At 41.1% G+C, this 19,746-nt stretch overlaps 1 protein-coding gene across 6 annotated transcripts; it reads left to right on the top strand.

Moving 5' to 3' along the window:
- The first annotated feature begins 14,598 nt into the window (after nucleotides 1–14,598).
- LOC148017215 (putative B3 domain-containing protein Os03g0621600) lies at nucleotides 14,599–17,488 on the top strand. Of its 6 annotated transcripts, none has more exons than XM_087662818.1 (7): nucleotides 14,599–14,801; nucleotides 14,915–15,051; nucleotides 15,143–15,382; nucleotides 15,873–16,218; nucleotides 16,576–16,747; nucleotides 16,853–16,982; nucleotides 17,067–17,488. In XM_087662818.1, the coding sequence occupies exons 3-7, from the start codon at nucleotides 15,227–15,229 to the stop codon at nucleotides 17,361–17,363; spliced, it is 1,101 nt and encodes a 366-aa protein (XP_087518944.1). In that variant the 5' UTR covers nucleotides 14,599–14,801; nucleotides 14,915–15,051; nucleotides 15,143–15,226; the 3' UTR covers nucleotides 17,364–17,488. The 6 variants fall into 6 exon arrangements, with proteins under 6 accessions (XP_087518944.1, XP_087518945.1, XP_087518943.1 ...); XM_087662819.1 differs by having other exon boundaries at nucleotides 14,599–14,814; nucleotides 14,915–15,018; nucleotides 15,206–15,382; XM_087662817.1 differs by having other exon boundaries at nucleotides 14,599–14,814; nucleotides 14,915–15,018.
- Nucleotides 17,489–19,746: the final 2,258 nt, after the last annotated feature.

Raw genomic sequence — 19,746 nt, 5'->3', positions numbered from 1 at the left:
ACTTCTACGCTTGGCTCCTACACAAATAGAGCGACAACCTTTCTGATGAAAGCCTTGGCCTCGCAACCTCCAATCCTAGGACGGATTTTTCTTTTCCAAAGGGGGAAGGGGTAGTAAGGTGGAATGTGGTGGAATGTTTTTATAAAAAAAATAGAATCTAAAAAGTAAACATTCCAGCAAAAGGTGGTGGTAAAAGTAATTTGAAAAAGTAATCTAAAAAAAAATAGAATCTAAAAAGTAATTTGAAATGCAAGGGTAAAAGGTGGTGGTAAAAGTTTGAAAGGCAAAGTTAAGGCTATGTTCAATAAAATCTACTATGCTTTTATTCTTCCAGCAAATTAGTATCAAAAGTACTAAAAATGGAAATGGTTGAACGTGTAGGTGGCGACCATGGCAAGCCAGGACAAAGTAGGCAAGCTTCCCTTCTCAGAGGAGGATCAAGTAAAGTACGGCCTCACGGTGGAAACAAGAGCTTTCAACCAGTTAAAGTTCCGCCACGTCTTCAACCTTGAAGACGTAGCCATCGAAGAGCCGGTGGTATGCCAAATCATAGAGCAGTGCCACCTGCAGAAGTACCTGGACGCAGTGGGCCGGAGGGTAGATTACACCCTGTGCGCTGATTTCTTGCGCATCTTCAACAGGAACAGGGGCACCATCCTGAACCAAGAAATTCAGCTGCAGGCAAAGATGGTGCACGCCTTGTTCTCAAGCTAGAGGCACAACAACATAATGACCCGAATCAATGTACCTCTGCTCGACAGCATTGCGGCGCAATCGCTGGATGAGGTGAACCTTAATGGGTTCGTGAGGAAGACAATTGAGGCCTCGGCGAAGGCCCTTGCAATAGGAGGAAGAGCCGTGGGAGGGGAGTCCCCGTCATCCCGATCGACCCGCAAGGCATCATCCTCCAAGGCCTCCACCATAGGGTTTGGAGGTGTCCTTACGGCAATCATCCAAGAGCCGCTAGGGCAGGGACAAGTAGGAGAAGACAAGGAGGGAGTCGACGAAGAAAGTGGCGAGTCATCGTCACAGTCCCCGCCTCACATAGAAGAGCAGTAGAGGTCGTCTGATGAAACGGAGACGGACGCAGACGAAGAGGGAGAATCCCAGGCTACATCACAAAGGCATGCGGAACAACGAACCAAAGCCCTGCATGGAAAAAGAGAAGAGGAATGAAAGAAGAAAGAGAAGGAAGATTTGGAAAGGGCTCGAAGGAGTCAGTCAAGGATGAGGAGGAAAGAAAAAAGAAGACCGAGGAGGAGCTGAGAAGGAAGGAAGAGGAAGAAATAGAGCTGGCAACCCGTCGCTCCATCGAGGAGCAACACAAAAGAGACGAGGAAGGCGCAGAGGGCCCGCACTGAACGGAGGCACCCGATCCCAGTACTAGCATGCCGGAAATTGCACCCCTGCCCCCTGCAGAAGGAAGAGGAAAGGATCCGATGATGCCAACTCTCCCCCTCTTCATACCTTCCATGCCAGCCACTCCTATCATGACGACACCCTTTGCCACCGCCACCCAAGGTTCCACCCCAAAAGTCGACGAGAGCAACGTGGTCACTTGGCTACAATTCTTGGTGGAACGGGAGCTGGCAAGGGAAGCAGCCGTGGCCACCCCAGCATCAGGAGCCAAAAGGGCAGCCACGACTGAACTGGAGCCAAGGCCAGAGCTGAAAAGGCAGAAAATTAAAGATGTTGTCACCACTACAACCATGCCCCACCCCCACCTCCAGCAGGCCAATACGACGAATATGTTAAGGAGCTGCTCTCGCAGTTGGAAAGGGCCAGGGAAGAAAGGAGGACAGCCCTAGAGGAGCTGGCAGCAGAACGAGAATCTCAAGCCGCCCTCCAGCTGGAGAGAACAAAGCAGATAACAGAATATCAAAGGGAAATCGCTGCGCTCAGGGAGGAAGCCAGCACTAAGGAGGCAGAGGAATTAAAAGCCCTGAGGGAACGTGACATTGCTTGGGAAGGAAGGAGAAAAATCTTGATGGAGCGTCTCAATGGGGAGAGGGAAACAAATGCCCACCTTCAACGCAAGAATGATCAGCTATCTGCAGTCAACCTGGAAGCACAAAGCCAGCTTGACAAGATCAGACAGGAGGCTGCAGAGCTGGACCAGTTAAGGGCAGAACATGTGCGAAGGATGTAGGTGAAGATGGACCAACTCAATGCACAGATCGCAGATGAACGCTAGGAGCAGTCCCGCCTGCACCGTGAGCTCGAGGCCCAGCAACAACAACTCATGGCAATGACCCTCCATCAGGGGGAGAGCCTAGAAGATATGAAAAAAAGAGCAAAAGAATGGGCCGATCACAATGAGCAGAGAATACGGGACTTAGCACGCCGGCTAGCCAAAGCCGAAGGAGACAGGGTACTGGCTGAGAATCAGGCAGAGGCAGCCCAACTCTCCATGATAGCCCAGCAGCACACCTTCCTCAATACACTGCTCCACTCCACCAGACCAAAAGGAGATGAAGCCAATGATCAGCTACAAAAGAAACTAACCATTGCACGCAGAGCGCTCATAGCAAGCCTGTACGTGCCGCTGCAGCTAGGAGGCCCAGAGCCTAGAGGAGCAGAGAAGATATCTTGCACAGGTAGGCCTGAAGGCGCAGGAAATAGATGACCTCGGTTTCACAGAGGCAAAAGCACAAGAAGACGAGCAAGCAGAAGGGGGTGAACCGGAGTTCGATCTGGGACCTCAGGAGGAGGAATACGTCCCACCACCCCCTCAGCCACAACAAGCGGAAGTGCAGCCGCCTGATACATCTGCCGAGAGAAGAGCGGCCCAGGCCAACTGCAGGAAAGAGATGGTGGAGAAGGCAAGGAGAAAGCTGAATACCAGACCCATTCCAAGACAGCTTGCCCCTCTCCTACCGCGCACTCAAGATCCCCCTGCTGAATTCCGTGCCGAATTGATTATCTGGGAACATCAAAAGTATAATCGCGACCCCTTCGACTTGCGCTTTGAGTTTCCCACTACCTTGAACAGGGTACTGCCCATTCAACTTGTAGAGGACGTCATCGCTATGGGTTCACCTCCTGTCCCGACCCCGCATTCATCACCACTTGTAATTATCTTAGGCTAATTAGGATCCTAGTCCACCAAGACCCCGCACCCCAAGAACGCCACCTCCCACCTCTCTATTTCGACCCCAACACCATAGACATCAGCACCATGACTTGCCTCAGGATGCGTGCTTCTCTTTTGCCATCTTTCTGTGTTGCACTACTCGAAGATATGAGCGACAACAAATTCACCCAGTGCAACCACCCCTTCCTTTCTACCACCACCCTCAAAGCCCACCTCAACCTCAAAAGCTACTTGTTGAGTCGAAGATTCCTTAACAAGGCCCCCCGCCCTCCGCCATCCCCTACCCGCCATTTAGATGACGAGGAGTAAACTCCTGTCATGCCCTTGTATTGCTTGTCTCCATGTATACGCTTCCTAATGCTATTATTATTAATTTTTTAAAGAGAGAAGAAGAAGAAGAAAGAAGCACCACAATCACCACACCTAGGGTTCTCCCTAGCCCCCCCCCCACTTCACACTTAGGGCACATCAAGGGCAGGACTTTCAGACTTGTCACCCTAAGACTTGCACTGCACCTCCAACGAAGCACGAACTGGGTTCTCAAGTGTGGGACGTAACCAAGGGCTTGCCCAAGGTCAGACCCATCTCCCAGTTCCACTGCCACGGGCACCACACACACTACACGGCGAGACAGACACACCCCTTAGGGAGTGCACAACTTTTCTTGCAGGTTATGTTCACACTTCAAGACATGGCTACCCGTGGAAGAGGATCGCCCACGGCTTCCTTTAATGATCACCACTTCTTTTTCTGTTCCGGCATCCAGCCATCTGCCTGTCTGCTGATGGCCACCCTAATTGAACCAAGTCAAGGTAGAGCTGCCATTGGCATAGATCTTGGAACCTCATCATCCAATGATCCATGCCCAACGTCCCAAGATCTACGGATCACTTATTGACTCCACAAGGCTGAAGACCTTCAACTCAAAACTGCAGACCTTCTACTCAAAGACAAGGATCTTCAACCAAGGCCACGGGTTTCCAAGGTAAACAGCGTTCGGGGGATTTCACCAGAATAAATCCCTCCAATACCATCCTCCTAAGGGATTTCTTATTGCTTCAAGCGTTTCGGATACTCAAAAGACGACCAGCTACACAACGGGCGCCACAACAGGGTGAAAGGTGCCGAGTCTCTTCATGGATCCTAAAGCACGCTGGAATCTTTCCTGGTCATCGTCCTTAAACCCCATCACTTATCCTTCACCCAACCACATTGGAAGCAGTGCCCGCCACCTACCTTTTCCACCTAGCAGCTGACCTAACTAGCCCCTACGTCCCACCACAGTGCCATGGGACTGGCACTTGGCTAGGAGGGGGGTAATGTTACCGTGTTTTCCGCAGCACAGAGGAGCAGAAAATGAAAAAAAAACGAAAATAGCAAAAAGACGTAGGATAAAAGCAGAGAAAGGCGCCTTGACCGGTAACCAGTCCTCCCTGAAAAATTTGAATGTTCAAGCACGACCCTCAAAAAGCCTCGGTGTTGGCCCGAGACAACAAAAGAGAAAAAGGGCGCACCATTAAAATGTGGGAGTGCCCCCGAATCTTTGTAAAAGAGCGCGAGGCTCACTCTTGTGCAAAGTGTACTCACTAGTTGGGAATAGGATAAATTAGAATGGTGGGAAATGGGAAAAAGGGCCTAGGCTACGGCCGGCCATGTAAAAGAGGGATGACCACCCAAAAAGGATTTAGGGCTTTGTATATAAAGTTGAAAAGAGAATGAGAAGCTCATTCTTTGGTGTGTGGCAAAAAGAGTCTTCTTCTTCCTCTCTTCTTCTCTCCTTCTTGCTTGTGTGTGCTCTTGAGAGAGGGAGTGTGAGAGTGTGAGGGAGTGAGTGTGTGTGAGAGTGAGGGATCAAGAGGGTGAAGCTCTTCACCATCTCCTCTTCTCTTCTTCTCTTCTCTTCTCTTCTCTCCTCTTCTCTTCTCTTCTCTTCTCTTCTCTTGCGCGCGCAGATATGGAGGATGGAGCTTGGAGATGGAGGAGGCTTGAGGATGCTTGAGCTAGCATCAAGAATCGTGGAGCTACCGGAGTGCAAGAGAGAGAAGGGTACTCTATTGGGCATCAATGTAAGCTCACTACACTCGTAGGATCGACGGCGCGTCAGCTAGGTGAGAGATAGCCATTAGAGCTCGCTTGAAACGCTTGAAACAATAAGCAGTCCGTGGGTCTTGGCGGTTGAGTGAAAGCTCCCACAAAAGTGACATTGCTTAGTTATTGAGACAGTCAAGCCTTATTTTGTGGGATGAGGCTCCTATGACCCATCGATATGCCTTTGAAGCAATTGATAGAACTTTGAGAGATGTTGTGAGTTGTAATAAGCCATTTGGTGGAAAGGTTGTTTTATTTGGACTGGATTTTAGGAAAGTCTTGCTAGTTGTGGTAAAGAGAACATGTGAGGATATTGTTAATGCTCCATTATGTTGCTCTAATTTGTAGCATTACATAAGGATACTAAGACTATCTGGAAATATGTGAGTGTCAACAGCTAGTAGTGTAGTGGACAATGGGTTCATTTGTTGGATTCAAGGAATAGGGGATGGAGTGGGTATTACCAAAAACTATGATAAGTTGTGTGTTCCATATGACATGGTGTTGAAAGAGCAGTCTATCGAAACCTTGATTGATAGTGTCTATAGTGAGGTATCCAATGTGGGTGACTATACAACATATTTTAGTGAGCGGGCTATACTTGCCTCGTGGAATACAGAGGCGGATACTTTGAATGATCATGCATTGCAACTTATGCCAAGGGAGGTTAGATAGTATTATAGTGCAAATTCGATTGCAGAGATGGATGACTCATTTTTGTACTCTGTCGAGTATTTAAATACATTGGACCTTGGAGGTGAATTTCCTCCTCATTTATTGTTGCTGAATACAAATGCACCTATTATTCTTCTTAGAAACCTAAACCCAGGAAGGGGTATGTGTAATGATACGTGGTTGATATGTAGGGCTTTCAATAGGAAAGTGATATATGCTGAGATAATAACACAGGCAAGTGTGGGCGAACAAGTTTGTATTCCTTGGTTTACTTTTATTTCCAATGCTACACAATTGCCATTTACTATGAAACAGAGAAAGTTTCCCATCTAATTGGCATTCGCTATGACAATCAACAAGTCACATGGACAAACTTTGTTCATTGTTGGGCTTTATCTAAAGGTGCCAATATTTACACATGGTCAAATGTATGTTGCATTTTCAAGGGTAAAATCTTCGCATGGTGTGAGAGTCCTATTAGATAAAAAGGATGGGGATATGACCACAAACATTGTATATAAGGATGTACTTCGAAAGGTGTAGTAATGTGTATTGCTTTCTTTGCAAAGATGTAGTTATTGACGGCCATGTAGGGACACTGGTTTGGCATATATGTAAAATTTTCTTCATGCCATATTTGATTAGCGTATACTCTTTTGAAAGTGAATTATTTTTTGTATTTCACTATTTATTTGACTTTTGTAGATGCCTACCCTAGAGTGGTACTATTACCATGCTTTTGACTATCAAAAGGAGCTGCAGTGCATGTTACGCGCAGTAACGAGTGATGCTATCATAAAAAGGACGCTTGCAAGAGTCATTGAGCGTTTATACGATGATGTTAATATTAACATCAAGCTCCTAGTTTTTATTGAAGTTTTACATTATGGATACACACAATGTTTTCAAGTATATATGTACGAGGTTGACCATAAGAAGAGGTTTCAACGTTCTCATACTAATAAGATAGCGAGGCATTGGTTTAAGTTTGGGTTCAAGGATTTTGGTTGTTTTGTGATGATGCATCAACATTTGTCAATACCTACTGAATGGTTCACAAATGTTTGACCAGGTATTATTATTGTTGGAAAGAATGAAATAGTCTTTATTAGTTATTCCATGTACTTATATTGTGATTTTTGTTCCAATGCATGTGCTAAAGAGAGAGGTAAGACTATTGCATCACCCATGCAATTACCAATAGAAACTGTGGGATCATTCTTTGCTTCACCTTCGCATGTTTTGATCGAGGATGAAGATTTTGCTAATGATTCCTTGAAGAAGAGGAAGCTTTGTTAGGTTAGGCATCTTGGAGACATTGTCTTTTTTGGTTGGCCTCAACCATTTACCTGTGGTGCTCGGGTGTCTTATACTTGGCCTTTGTGGCTTGCTAATGGAAGGTAGGATGTCTTATACCTTCCCATCATGTCATGATTGATGGAAAGAGGCCAAAGATATCAGAGGCTGGCTCTATTTTACCTTTGAATGTCTTGCTTGGAGATATATATGATTCCTCAAGAGAGGAGAGAGCTTTGTTTTGACTAGGTCTCCTAGAGAAATTCTTTTTGTGGTGCTTGGTCTTTGTTGCAATTATGATCCATTTCAGTATAACATTGTTGTTTCTAAATATCACATGAAGCAAGCATGTGATTCCTTATATTTGTGTAGAGAGGAAAGTTTGTAAGTATGATGTATAGAAGAGATTATTTCTATGTCTGGCATTCTGTATTACAAATTTTATAAACTACTTTTAGTTTTAAGTTTGATGAGAGAGAGAGAGAGGGAGATCAAGCACATGTCTTCTTATGGTCGTATATAGGTGAGATTGTATGTATATCTAGCATTCTCTATTTTATAATGTGTGTGTGTGTGTGTGTGTGAGAGAGAGAGAGAGAGAGAGAGAGAGAGAGAGAGAGAGAGAGAGAGAGAGAGAGAGAGAGAGAGAGAGAGAGAGAGAGAGAGAGAGAGAGAGAGAGAGAGAGAGAGAGAGAGAGAGAGGGAATATGAGAGAAAATAAAATTAAACAAAAGGCAAAGATGGAGAGAGGGAGAAAGAGGATTTATTGAGAGAACTGGGGAGAGAGAGAGAGAGAGAGAGAGAGAGAGAGAGAGAGAGAGAGAGAGAGAGAGAGAGATAAAACATCTCTTAGAGATTTTTTTTTGGTGGTGGTTGGTCTTTGTTTCAATTATGACCCATTCCGTATAACATTGTTGTTTCTAAATATCGCGCAAAGCAAGGCATGTGATTCCTTACATTTGTGTAAAGAGGAAAGTTTGTAAGTATGGTGCATAGAAGAGATTGTTTCTATGTATGGCATTTTGTATTATAAGTTTGATGTGAGAGAGAGAGAGAGAGAGAGAGAGAGAGAGAGAGAGAGAGAGAGAGAGAGAGAGAGAGAGAGAGAGAGAGAGAGAGAGAGAGAGGAGGGAGGGAGAGCAAGCATATGTCTTCTTACGGTTGTGTATAGGTGAGATTGTATGTATATCTAGCATTCTCTATTTTATAATGAGAGAGAGAGAGAGAGAGAGAGAGAGAGAGAGAGAGAGAGAGGGAGGGAGGGAATGAGGAGATGAGAGAAAATAAAATTTAAAAAAGGTAGAGATGGAGAGAGGGAGAAAGAGGATTTATAGAGAGAACTAGGGGGAGAGAGAGAGATAGAGCAAGAGAAATAAAACATCTTGGAAATGGGGAGGGGAAAGAAGAGAGAGAAAGAGGAAAAATGGATTATTGAGTGAAGCTGCTGTGCGATAGCATGGCAAGCACGGCAACTTCGCTTGCTGCGAAGCAGCCTAGCGTTTTGCTCACGCTAAGCGTGCACGGAATGCTAGTCATGTTTGATGAGGGTGAATTAAAAATACAGAAAAGGGGTAATAATAATATTTCCTAACTTGTTCATTTCCTATAGATCAATTTATACATTGATATCAAAGCAAGCCTTAACTAATGATAAATTTAAATAAAGAAATTCAAATATCAAGACACTCACTAATCCATCACAAGGTGGAGCATGAAGCTTCTTGTACAAGGTGGAGTTTTTGTGAAGTTTTTAGAGTTTGTGAGTGAAGTTGCTCTCCGCCCTTGTACAGTTCTTTTCTTTCGAGTGTATTACTTAGTTATTAGGGAGTGCTCAACAAGCCATACTTACCTTCTTCCTCAAGCTTCCTTGTACACATACCTTCTTCTCCAAGCCTCCATCTCTCTCCCTCCTCAAGCTTCCCGTATACACCATCTCTCTCAAGCTTCCTCTCCAAGCTACCCTTCTACACAAGCTTCCTCTCCAAGCTTCCCTTACGCAACCCTTCTTCCCCAAGCTTCTCCCTCAAGCTTCCTTCCTCCATAGCCGTAAGCCTCTCCAAGCTTTCTTCCTCTCCAAGCTTCCTTTCTCCAAGCTTCCTTCCACTTACCCTCACGCCACTCCAAGCCTCCATACTCTTGTCCATACCCTCGCCATACTCTTTCCCTGTCCATAACCTCGTCGTACGAAGCTTTCCGCCATACTTCTCCAAGCTTCCCGACTACCTCCTCCAGCAAGCTACCTCCACCACTTCTCCCAAGCTTCCTTCTTCCTCTACCACTTTCGCCTTAGCCTCTTGCCTCTTCATCTAGCCTACCACTCACCCTTGTAACTATACCCTCCGCCATATCCACCTACCTCATGAACCCTTCTCTACCTTGTACAAGAAGCTTCATGCTCCTCATGCAATACATATCGGCTTGGTCTCCTACAACAAGTGGTCTCTGTCTATTGTCTGGTTTTGCTTTCTTCTTTCGTGTTGGTGTTTCCGTGCGCTCGCTCTGAATTCTTACATCCATAAGAAAAGAACCTCACCCACGTACTAAAACTGTAATTATCAAACCAAGAGCCATACTTAAAAAAAGATCTTCAAAGTTGCAAATTATAAGACAAGGACAATGTAGACCACTCAAAATTGACTACATGAAACTTGGTAGATATAAGACTAGAGAGATGATGTTGACTAGTTGACTGGATGTCTACAACCTATGCATAAGGACTAGGACAAGGACTAGATTTCCAAGTCTCTTTCCCCCTTGAAACTCCTTTTCCTAGATAGAAATGTATAAACAAGTAACTTGGTCTAGTGTTTTTGGATTGTCCTCCCAATATTGCTTATATAAATGTAAGGATATTTGGAAACCTACAATACCATTTTTTGTTGTTCTTATCTATCTTTTGTTGTAGTTGTGCATGTCCAAAGGACACACTATATAGGCTTTAATGACCTCCATTAATACACTATTAATAGTAGGTCATTTGTCTTCATTGATTTTTGTCCTTATTAATATCAAAATCTTCTTGTCTTGTGGATAATGGAGGGAATGGTATTGAAAATTTAGATATTGAATAGATATTCTTAGTCATCATGCTCTTTGTAACTTAGTCGTGCTATCGACAAAAAGATCACGGAGGAAGAAATTCATAGGGAGATAATTCCAACAGTGTGATCTTATGCCTCTCCTACATGGTTGGTAGGATTTTAGCTCTAGAGAAAAGGGAGAGAAGGGATGCCTCACAGGTGGTTTCACATGCATTAAGCCATATTCATTGGAGCATCAACATATGCCACCTCGACCTCCATCCCATGTTAGCACATTATGCTCAATTTTATCCATCACTTCTATTCTAATCAAGCAGTGGGGGGTGAGATTTAAGAATTATTCAAGATGAGGAGGCCAAGGAGATTATAAGCTAATTCATCTTTGTTTATGGCATCTCTTCTTTGCTAGTCCACTTGAAGAGAGAGGGTTGTGGTATTAATAGGTCTACAACTTTAGTAAGTGAATGGTATGAATTTATATATATGTTGTTTCCATGCTACAAGGATGGAAGGTGCTTATCAACTTGGAAAATTGTTTGTAGGCCCACCATAGGTTGACCTAGAAGAGGAGGTTGAAGACTATATGCTTAGTTATATAGGGAGGAGGATGACAACAATATTGATTTGGAAGGCAAGAAGCTATACAAAATGGGGAGGATGAGAAAGAGGATAATGAGATGATGACTAGGTAGCAAGGCTTTAGGAGTACTAGTTGAGTCTTTTATATGCACAACCTCGTACTTGAATGCCTCAGTCATAAGTATATATGTATTTGCTTTTCCTCGATCAATCAATATAGTCTATAATTTTTGGCCATGGTCAAGAATGTAATATTAATGCAAGTGAGAATGATGTCTATGTGCAATGCTGGTCACTTAGTATGTTACTTAACTATCCAAAGAAAAATATCATTATTATATATTATTTTCCAACTCTACAAAAATTCCAAAATTTGCAATAATTTTAATATATCAAAGTAATGGAATTTGTGGTAGTATGACTCTTTATAAACATCTAAGTTTTTGGTATTGTTTAAACTATGGAATATTGAAAATTCTAGGTGTGGGGGGCAATCCATCAATTTTGCAACAATTATAATAGTGGTTTCAATATTCCAAACATTCTTTTTACATGATTACTTTCACTGGTATAATCTCTAATAGCCATATCATATGCCATAGTGAATACCCATGCTTTCATAGATGTTAATATTTATAATATCATCACAATTCATAAATTGAGTATAAAACAATAATACTTAAAAGAGCATGACAAATTGTGATTTGAATTGTTGGTGTTTGCACATGTATACATGTTTGTGTGTTAGTAAAGGTGCAAATTCACATGTTGCATGGATTCATCTAAAGTGGGTTGTCACTTTGCATGTTCTATGTGGATGTATATATGGTCTATTTTATGTGTGCATGTGTGTCCTTGTGTGCGTGGACTTTACTTGAATATTCACATCATTGATATTGAAAGAATCTTGCTTTTAAGATAGTTGTGTTTCCCCACAATTTCAAGCATTCCTTATGATCATTGCCATATAGAGCATGATCTTTGTATGCTTTTTTTAATTAAAACAAAACCATGATCTCCCTAAAAGTGCATGTGTGTGCATTGTGCCTTTAGAGTGCCTCTTGCAACATAGATTACCATGTGTTGCATGATCTATTAACGAACTCACTATCATCAAATATAATCCAGAATATAGTAAGGGTGTGGTAGCAAGTGTTGACATTCTTAGTCATCAGCCATTGGCATGCCATCAAGGCTATGAGGGCAAGCAACTAGGGTGAAACCAACCAACCCACAACAACATCATGTGAACAAGTCAACCTCTCTTGTTGCAAAGAAGAATATTTAGTGCTCCCATATCTTATTACCAAATATCCTTTAATGCTCTGACATGAACAACACTAATTGCTGTGATTTCATGTTCAGCATGTTCTTGTAGAAAAGAAAAACAGAGGCTTGATGTGTCATATGCTAGTATCCTAGTGATGAAGGGAATACTTCTTGAAGCACATACTTGCAACACAATGTCATTGCCTTTCAAGCTACCATTAATGCTATTACATGTATTGAGCTACCAAAAGGATGACAATAGGCTCCTCAAAACTTGGACTTGGGATCTATTCGAGCTATTTCCAAAATTGGGATTGTACTGAGTTTTTGGTCTCGTGTAGGGGGAACATTAGCTTTGGGAGTGTCTATCAAGGACAATGTTTATTAATATTTGCCAAGCCAATGCCATTGTGTGTGATGCTCTTTGAGTCTTTGTCATGCTCAGGCTACTCCTTCATAAGGTCTTGATGCAATGGCTATGGAGGAGGACAAGAGGGACATGGCAACTATGCATGCGAAGATGAAAGAGAGAGAGAGAGAGAGAGAGAGAGAGAGAGAGAGAGAGAGAGAGAGAGAGAGAGAGAGAGAGAGAGAGAGAGAGAGAGAGAGAGAGAGAGAGAGAGAGAGAGAGAGAGAGAGAGAGAGAGAGAGAGAGAGAGAGAGAGAGAGAGAGAGAGAGAGAGAGAGAGAGAGAGAGAGAGAGAGAGAGATTTTCTCACATCCTCAACATTGGTCGAAGAGGATCAAAGGTTTATGTGGAATGGTAAATAGGGTAAATGCATCTGTTTTTCTCTCCTTATTTTGCACTTTTGTTTGTATTTTTGTTTGTTAGCAATGCTTATTTAGGGCATATGTGAATATAATGGTACTGGGACAAGGTAGTTCTTTGAAACTTTGCCCCAATTAACTTGAGCTAGGTGACCTACATTGAGAGTTGTTGAGCTAAGTGCTAATTTGGTTTAACATTAAGTTCTTTACATGTGCAACTAATACTAGACACTTTTGGTTTATCTTTTTTGTGGTTGATCTTGATTTCTAAATCCAAAAGAAAATTAGAAATTCAAAAAATTAAAGAATGAACAATAGAAAGTAAATGCAATGCTAAGTAATCGTTCTTTGGTTCTTCAATTCATTGGATTCAATTCTTTTTTAGATAAAAGGAATACGAGACAAGACTAGACGATGAGAGAGAGATGAGGAGGAGAAGAAGTTATGATTCATTTGACAAGAGAGAGATGAGAAGGCATCATTGTCACCATTGTCGTTGCATCTAGGTTAGTGCATTGATTAGTGTGTTGATTGTTGATTAGTAGTTTTTTGTTGTGCCATGATCAACTATCATACGTCTTATCACTCCTCAACATTATTAAGGGAAACGTTTAGCTGTTGATTGTTTTTTCAATTACATCTAAAAAGGATTCAGATGCTTTTGTAAGCTTTTAAAAAAAAGTGAAATGTAAGAACCACCAAATCTTGGACTTTGATCAAGCAAATTTCTGGTTTTCCATTTTACGTTTTGCACGGTACTCTTCATTAATACAACATGTCAAGTTGTACAATAACATGACAAGTTGTACAACAAGTTTCTAACCAAATCTTATTAGCTCCAAAAACTAGTAAGTATTGTTCATGTAATGCATAGTTTTAAAAAAATTGTGTTTCCATTTTCTTAGATATGGTCGAAGACATTTGTAGGTTTTTCAAGCATACAAATTAAGATGTAAAACTATATTCGATCATAGAAGCACACTGTTGCACGTGTCAACCTAGTTTTTCTTGAACTTTTTCTTTCTTTTTAAAGAAAAATCTTGATAGAACCCTTTTTTGAATGGAGTAGGCACTACGAGCTCTTCTTTGAAATGAAAGGGCAATGCTCCAGCGCATACTAGTGCGAACTTGTTTCTCATCTATCCTTGGCTTTTTTAAATGTCTCTTCTCATGTTTCAGCTTTTTCTTCTTCATGCTCGTGTTAGCATTGCCATATGTGTGTGCTATTTAAATAGTTGAAGTACCCCAATCATTCTCTAACGGAATAGCTCATGTGAATTGAAGCATCTGATAAAATGCACATCGTGCGCTGAGGCATTGCCATGTGCTAGTTCCTCTTATTCTGCTGTGCTAATTTTGATTGTTGATAAGGAAAGAATCAAGCCCTTATTTTATTTAAAGAAAAAGAGAAAACTTAGCACGAACTGTGACAACTATTCATAACATATCTATAGGTGTGGTTTAGACGATGGAAAATATGGAACCATTTAACTTTTATTCATAACATATCTATATATGTGGTTTAGACAATTAAAAATATCAAACCATTAAACCTTTATTCATTTAAAAGTATTGAATCGCTTAACATTTATTGAATTATTAACATTAAATCATAACATATCTATATATGTGGTTTAGACAATTAAAAATATCAAACCATTAAACATTTATTCATTTAAAAGTATTGAATCGCTTAACATTTATTGAATTATAAACAGTAAATTATTTAACCTAAATTATTTAACATTTATTTCGGACAAGCTACACTTCAGACATTGCATGAAGAGTTTCTGTTCACATCAGATTTGCATGTGCAACTCCTGACAGGACTGTGATACCAGCAACAAGCCTGCGTTCTACATCATCAGTCGCATACATGAAAGGCCTTTCTGTGGTACCGAAATGTCTCATCTGCCAGCCGCAAGGACGTCGATTTCATCACAAGAAGCTGATATGAGGAGATAATCATGCATTGCTGCACTCATGCACAGGTCAAGTGCTGTGGTTAGTATTTGGTCCTATGCTCAGACTAGATTATACTGTGCTGGAAGAGGCTGATCTCAGAATTTCAATGGAGTTTTCCTTAATTATGGCTCATGCACAGATTGAGTACTGTCATCAGTAATATGGTCATATTGAAGAGGCTGATCTAAGATCGCAATGGAGTTTTCCTTAATCATGATCTTACTGAACTCATGCAAAGATTAGGTAGTGTATTCGGTGTTTGGGCTTATGCTCCAGGTCAGTTTATACTGTGCTGGAAGAGGTTGATCTGAGAAGTTCAATGAAGTTGCATTGATCATGGTCTTCTTATATGGCTGCATGTGATCAGGAAATATAAAACTGGAGAGAGGAATTTGCTTTCAGAAGGAGATTTGACGTTTCAATATTGCAGTCAAGTCCAGTTCGACTGATCATGGCGACAAGCACAGGCTCCTTCGTCGACCTGAAGCATGTAGCATGCTTGAAATGCACCCATGCCTGCTTTTTGCTCCATGGAGGAGCCATCGCACGCCCGAGAATCACACCCAGCTTCATCAAAGTGATGAACAGGCAATCTAATCAATATCTGGTACAATAATGCACACAGATCATAGGTCTTCAATTTATCCAAGAAGTAGCTATGAAAACTGTCTTTTACATCCAAGTGATGAGCAGGCAATCTGATACAACAAAACTGTCAAATTACATCAAAGTGATGAACAGGCAATCTGTTCAGTATTTGATACAACCAAAACTGTCTTTAACATCAAAGTCCTGAATAGGGAAACAGGTAATGCATTCAGTATCTGATAGAACAAAACTGTTCATAACATCACAGTGATAAGCAGGCAATCTGTTCAATATCTGATACAACAAAAACTGCCTTTTACATCAATGTGATGAATAGACTATCCATTCAGTATAATGCAACAAATAGATCATGAATCATTATTGCCCATTCAATATCTGATAAAGAAATCTGACACAACAGTGCACACAAATAGATCATGAATTCATCCAAGAAGTAGCGGCTGTAAAAAATGACTGTCTTTCACATCATGGTGTTGTTTTGGTGCCAGATGATTCCACGCCACTTCACTGACTTACACCTGAGCAAATGCGTGGGGGAAGCAGCTTTGGAAGGGCCCAGTGGTGAAATATGGCATGCAGAATTCGAGATCAGTCAGAAATTGATGCTGCTGGCAAGCCCAGGGTGGGCACATTTTGTACATGACCATGACCTGCAACTAGGTGACATGCTGATATTCTCTTATCTTGGAAGAAACTTCTTCAAAGTGCGTATATTTGATGCCAAGGACAGTAAGGAAAAGGGTATGCACTGCTTCCCCTCAAATTCACGACCTGCCGCACATATCCCTGCAGACATCTACATTGAGTTGCAAAACTCGAACAACTTTTGGGAAGGTATTGATCTAATTCACAGGAAGTTTTGACATTTTCCGGTTTGAGAAAGGGGGCTTTTTAGCCTTGTTCTTCCCTATAGTATTCAACATCATGAATTTGTGCTCCAGAGGCACCACATACCTAGCTAAGTGCAGTTGGAGGCAGGGGGCTGCTGCAGAAGCCCCCTGCCAACCTCACCTAGCTAGATATCTAGTCCTTCCCTTGCAGAAGCTCATGATGTCTTGTAATTCACAAGGTAGGAATTGTAGTGGCAATTTGTCTAAAACTTCTTGTGATTGCAACAATAGCCAAATGTTCATTCTTCTGTTCACTTAAACCATGCTGGTGAGGCTTCAAGCATCATAATGCTGGCTGCAGATGCACAACCAGACATAGGCTTGCAAGCTCAAGGCACTGCTCATGTGAATCGAGGCACTGAGAAACAGTTGCTGCTGCCAGCACCCGCCCCTGTGTCATGCAATGACTACACAGGGCACAAACAAGAGCTGATTAAAAAGGAGCTCAATTCTTCAGCACTAATTTCATTAAGGTACTATCACATTCACCAATCACTAGCTCAAATCCTTTATACTAGTTTGCCAAATTTCCATAATCATCACTTAAGAGTCTGCTAGCCATAACTCCCAATATGCAGTAGGGGCACGCAGCAACATGCTGCACCTGTTTCAGGAGAAAAACATAATGTAGTCCAGATGGCCAATGCCTTCAAAAGCCAATATCCTGTGGTGAGAATGAGAATGACACCTGGATTGCTGCAGAAAATGGTATGTATCGATGGATTTAATCTGGATTATGCTTAAATATAAGTGTTTGGAGTCCCTTCTGATAATCCTTTCTCTTATCTGCAGCGTTTTCCAAGAGAATTCTCAAAAAAATTGCCATTCAAAGATGTGTCTGCCACATTGAAAGATCCCCATGGAAGAGAGTGGCATTGCAGGTGGTCAGGCAAACCCCGCAGCAGCCATGCACCTTTTCTTAGTGCTGGCTGGCCAGGATTTGCACATGCACATTCTTTGGATGCAGAAGACATTGTGGTGTTTGAGCTAATTACAGCCACACCTCTTCACCTGAATGTTCACATTTTCAAGGCAAAGACAACACAATGTCCTAGAGCCCTGCCAGACACAATGCCTCGGGTAGGATGATCTTGCTGTGAAATGCATGAACATACATATGTATGAACACAAAACTCATATAGTACCTAGCATTTGCAATTGCATACTCTGAGTTTGTAATGGAAGCCAAAGCTCTAAGAATAATAGCAGTCTTTTCTATACAGTCCTTCTAAGTTGCTTTGTGCAGTAAATATGGTTTTCAAGGTAATACCTTTCAAGTTGGCTTTTGGATCTTACAATAGTCAAAGACACGGACAATGATTCACAAGTAAATTATGGATGAGATAATGCTACTAGTCTTAAAAAGTTTTGAATTGTTACAAGTAAATGATCAATAAGATAATGCTACTTTCAACACTAGAAAGGTTTGAAGATGGTTGCTATCTTATCATATTAAGTTGCCTAGTAGTCTTCTTTATAAGGCTACAATAGGTTTTAATGGTATGATAAACTATGGATGGGCTTCAAAATGTTTTGGTGAAGTGGACGATCAACATTTCCCAAGAAGTGTTAAAACCAAGCACATTGCTAAACCCAAAAACATTTAGATTTGGGAATTTGGAGCTAGTTTACGACAATAAAAGCTAGAAAATCTCGGGTAAAACTTGCAAACATTAATCATGCAAGTTCTCTTTTTGGTGAGGATGAGTAAGCATAGGAGCGATATTTACTCTTGTTTTTTAACTAGGTTAGCCCCTCCAACTTGTATTTGATACTACAAAAGGTGTTGTGATACATAAAAGAATGTTGACCAAAGCACAACCTAATTGTACTATTAGCTACAAACAACTCTAATCCCAAGAGAATATGCCACAATATATCCCTAGTCCCTGCATCAACTCACCTCCCCCCTTATCACGGATAATGTCACCCTTATACAGGCATGTTTTTCCTTGGCTAAAGCACTAGGTGCTTTTCCTTCCCTAGCCATAATTGGCCAAAAAGTGAATGATTTGCCTTAAATTGTTCTGCAAAAGCATCTTCATCACCTAATGTTTTTGCCACCTTGCGAAAATGCAATTATAAGCTTAGCTATTAAGCTTTGTTAAGTTGTTTCATTAGGGGGAATATGGACATTAAAAGGACATCATAAGAAATTGATTAGAAATCCTTAGTTTTGGATTAGTCCTTCAATTTTCATAATTGCATGCCTTTTTGTACCATGGCCCCTCTATATTCCTAGGCTCCATCCACTTTTTGTGGTGGACACTACTTAGAAAGGAGGGGGGATCTCCCTTTCTTTTCACCCTGTTAACTAGCCCTTTTCATCCTTCAAGAGGGAACCACCACTCTTCCAAAAGTGTCATATCAGAAACTCTAATTTATTTTTGCCTCAAAAAAAGATTTTTTTGAAAAGTTTCACAAAAGTTGAGTTTCTTTTTTTAAAAAGGCATTCAATTATATTGCAAGTTGAAATACTCATTTTTTGTATATTTTTTTGCATTTAAGCTCTCTAAATCAATTCATCTTCCAAGAGGGGATCACCACTCTTTCAAAAGTGTCACATTAGTAACTCGGATTTATTTTTGTTCCAAAAAGTAAAAATTTTAAGAAAATTGTTTAAAAATAGTTTTTTTTTCTCAAAAGGTACCCAATCATATTGCAACTTGAAATACTTATTTTTTATATACTTTTTTACATTGAAGACCTTCGAAATCAACTCATATTTTTTAGTACCTATACATGTGATACTTGGGACTTGTAGAGGTAGTTACATACTTACTTTATGCTCCACTACTTGTAACTACTACATCAATAGGGTAGACTAATTTTAACTCCAAAAAGTGACCTTTTTCCTTCTTTCTTAAAACATGGTCTTTTTCATCTCTAGTGGTGCCTAACCATATTATATATGTATCTAAGCATTTTTCATGCTACTCTTTTTTTCTCTAGTCCTTCCAAATCAGTATTATTCTATGAATACTTAATCTACTCTTTTTTCTCTCCTGCACTTTTGGAACCACTTAGGGACATAAGCAATTGTAAGAGGAAGGTTGATTTGGATATTTGTGTAGATGAAGAACATGCTATTGTAAAGTCCCTCTATAGTAGCTATGGGCTAGATACAACAACTGCTTCTCAATATCGTTTAGAGGGAAATAAGAATATTGATCTTTAGGTGAATGGTTTTTTGTATCCTAATGATCTTAGCACTAGGCTAAATCCACCTTTCAATCCTACTTCTTTGTTGCTCACTTTTGTCGAGGATGGTGAAAATGGTCTGCTAGGTTATTGCAAACACTTAGATGAAAATATTCATATGTATAAATATTACCAATCAAGGTTATATATCACTCATCAATCTTTGTTACAATCCTAGGATACTTTAAATATGTTGCAAAAAGCCCTAAGATCAACAAATCAAAGTGTAGAAGCTTGAAAAAGAATTGTAGTATAAAGATAAGGCACAAGA

This window comes from Lygodium microphyllum, chromosome 22 (genome assembly GCF_053477565.2).
Source record: "Lygodium microphyllum isolate KBCC chromosome 22, Lygodium_microphyllum_v1.1.10, whole genome shotgun sequence".
Taxonomy (NCBI): domain Eukaryota; kingdom Viridiplantae; phylum Streptophyta; class Polypodiopsida; order Schizaeales; family Lygodiaceae; genus Lygodium; species Lygodium microphyllum.
The sequence above is the reverse complement of the archived record's forward strand: the minus strand, read 5'-3'. Positions and strand labels throughout refer to the sequence as shown.

Bases quoted from the DNA above. Each gene is read 5' to 3' on its own strand.
- LOC148017215 (XM_087662818.1), top strand. From the start codon at position 15,227: ATGGCGACAAGCACAGGCTCCTTCGTCGACCTGAAGCATGTAGCATGC. The intron at 15,383-15,872 runs GTACAATAATGC...TTTTGGTGCCAG, and splicing joins GGCAATCTAATCAATATCTG to ATGATTCCACGCCACTTCAC. The intron at 16,748-16,852 runs GTACTATCACAT...CCCAATATGCAG, and splicing joins TCAGCACTAATTTCATTAAG to TAGGGGCACGCAGCAACATG.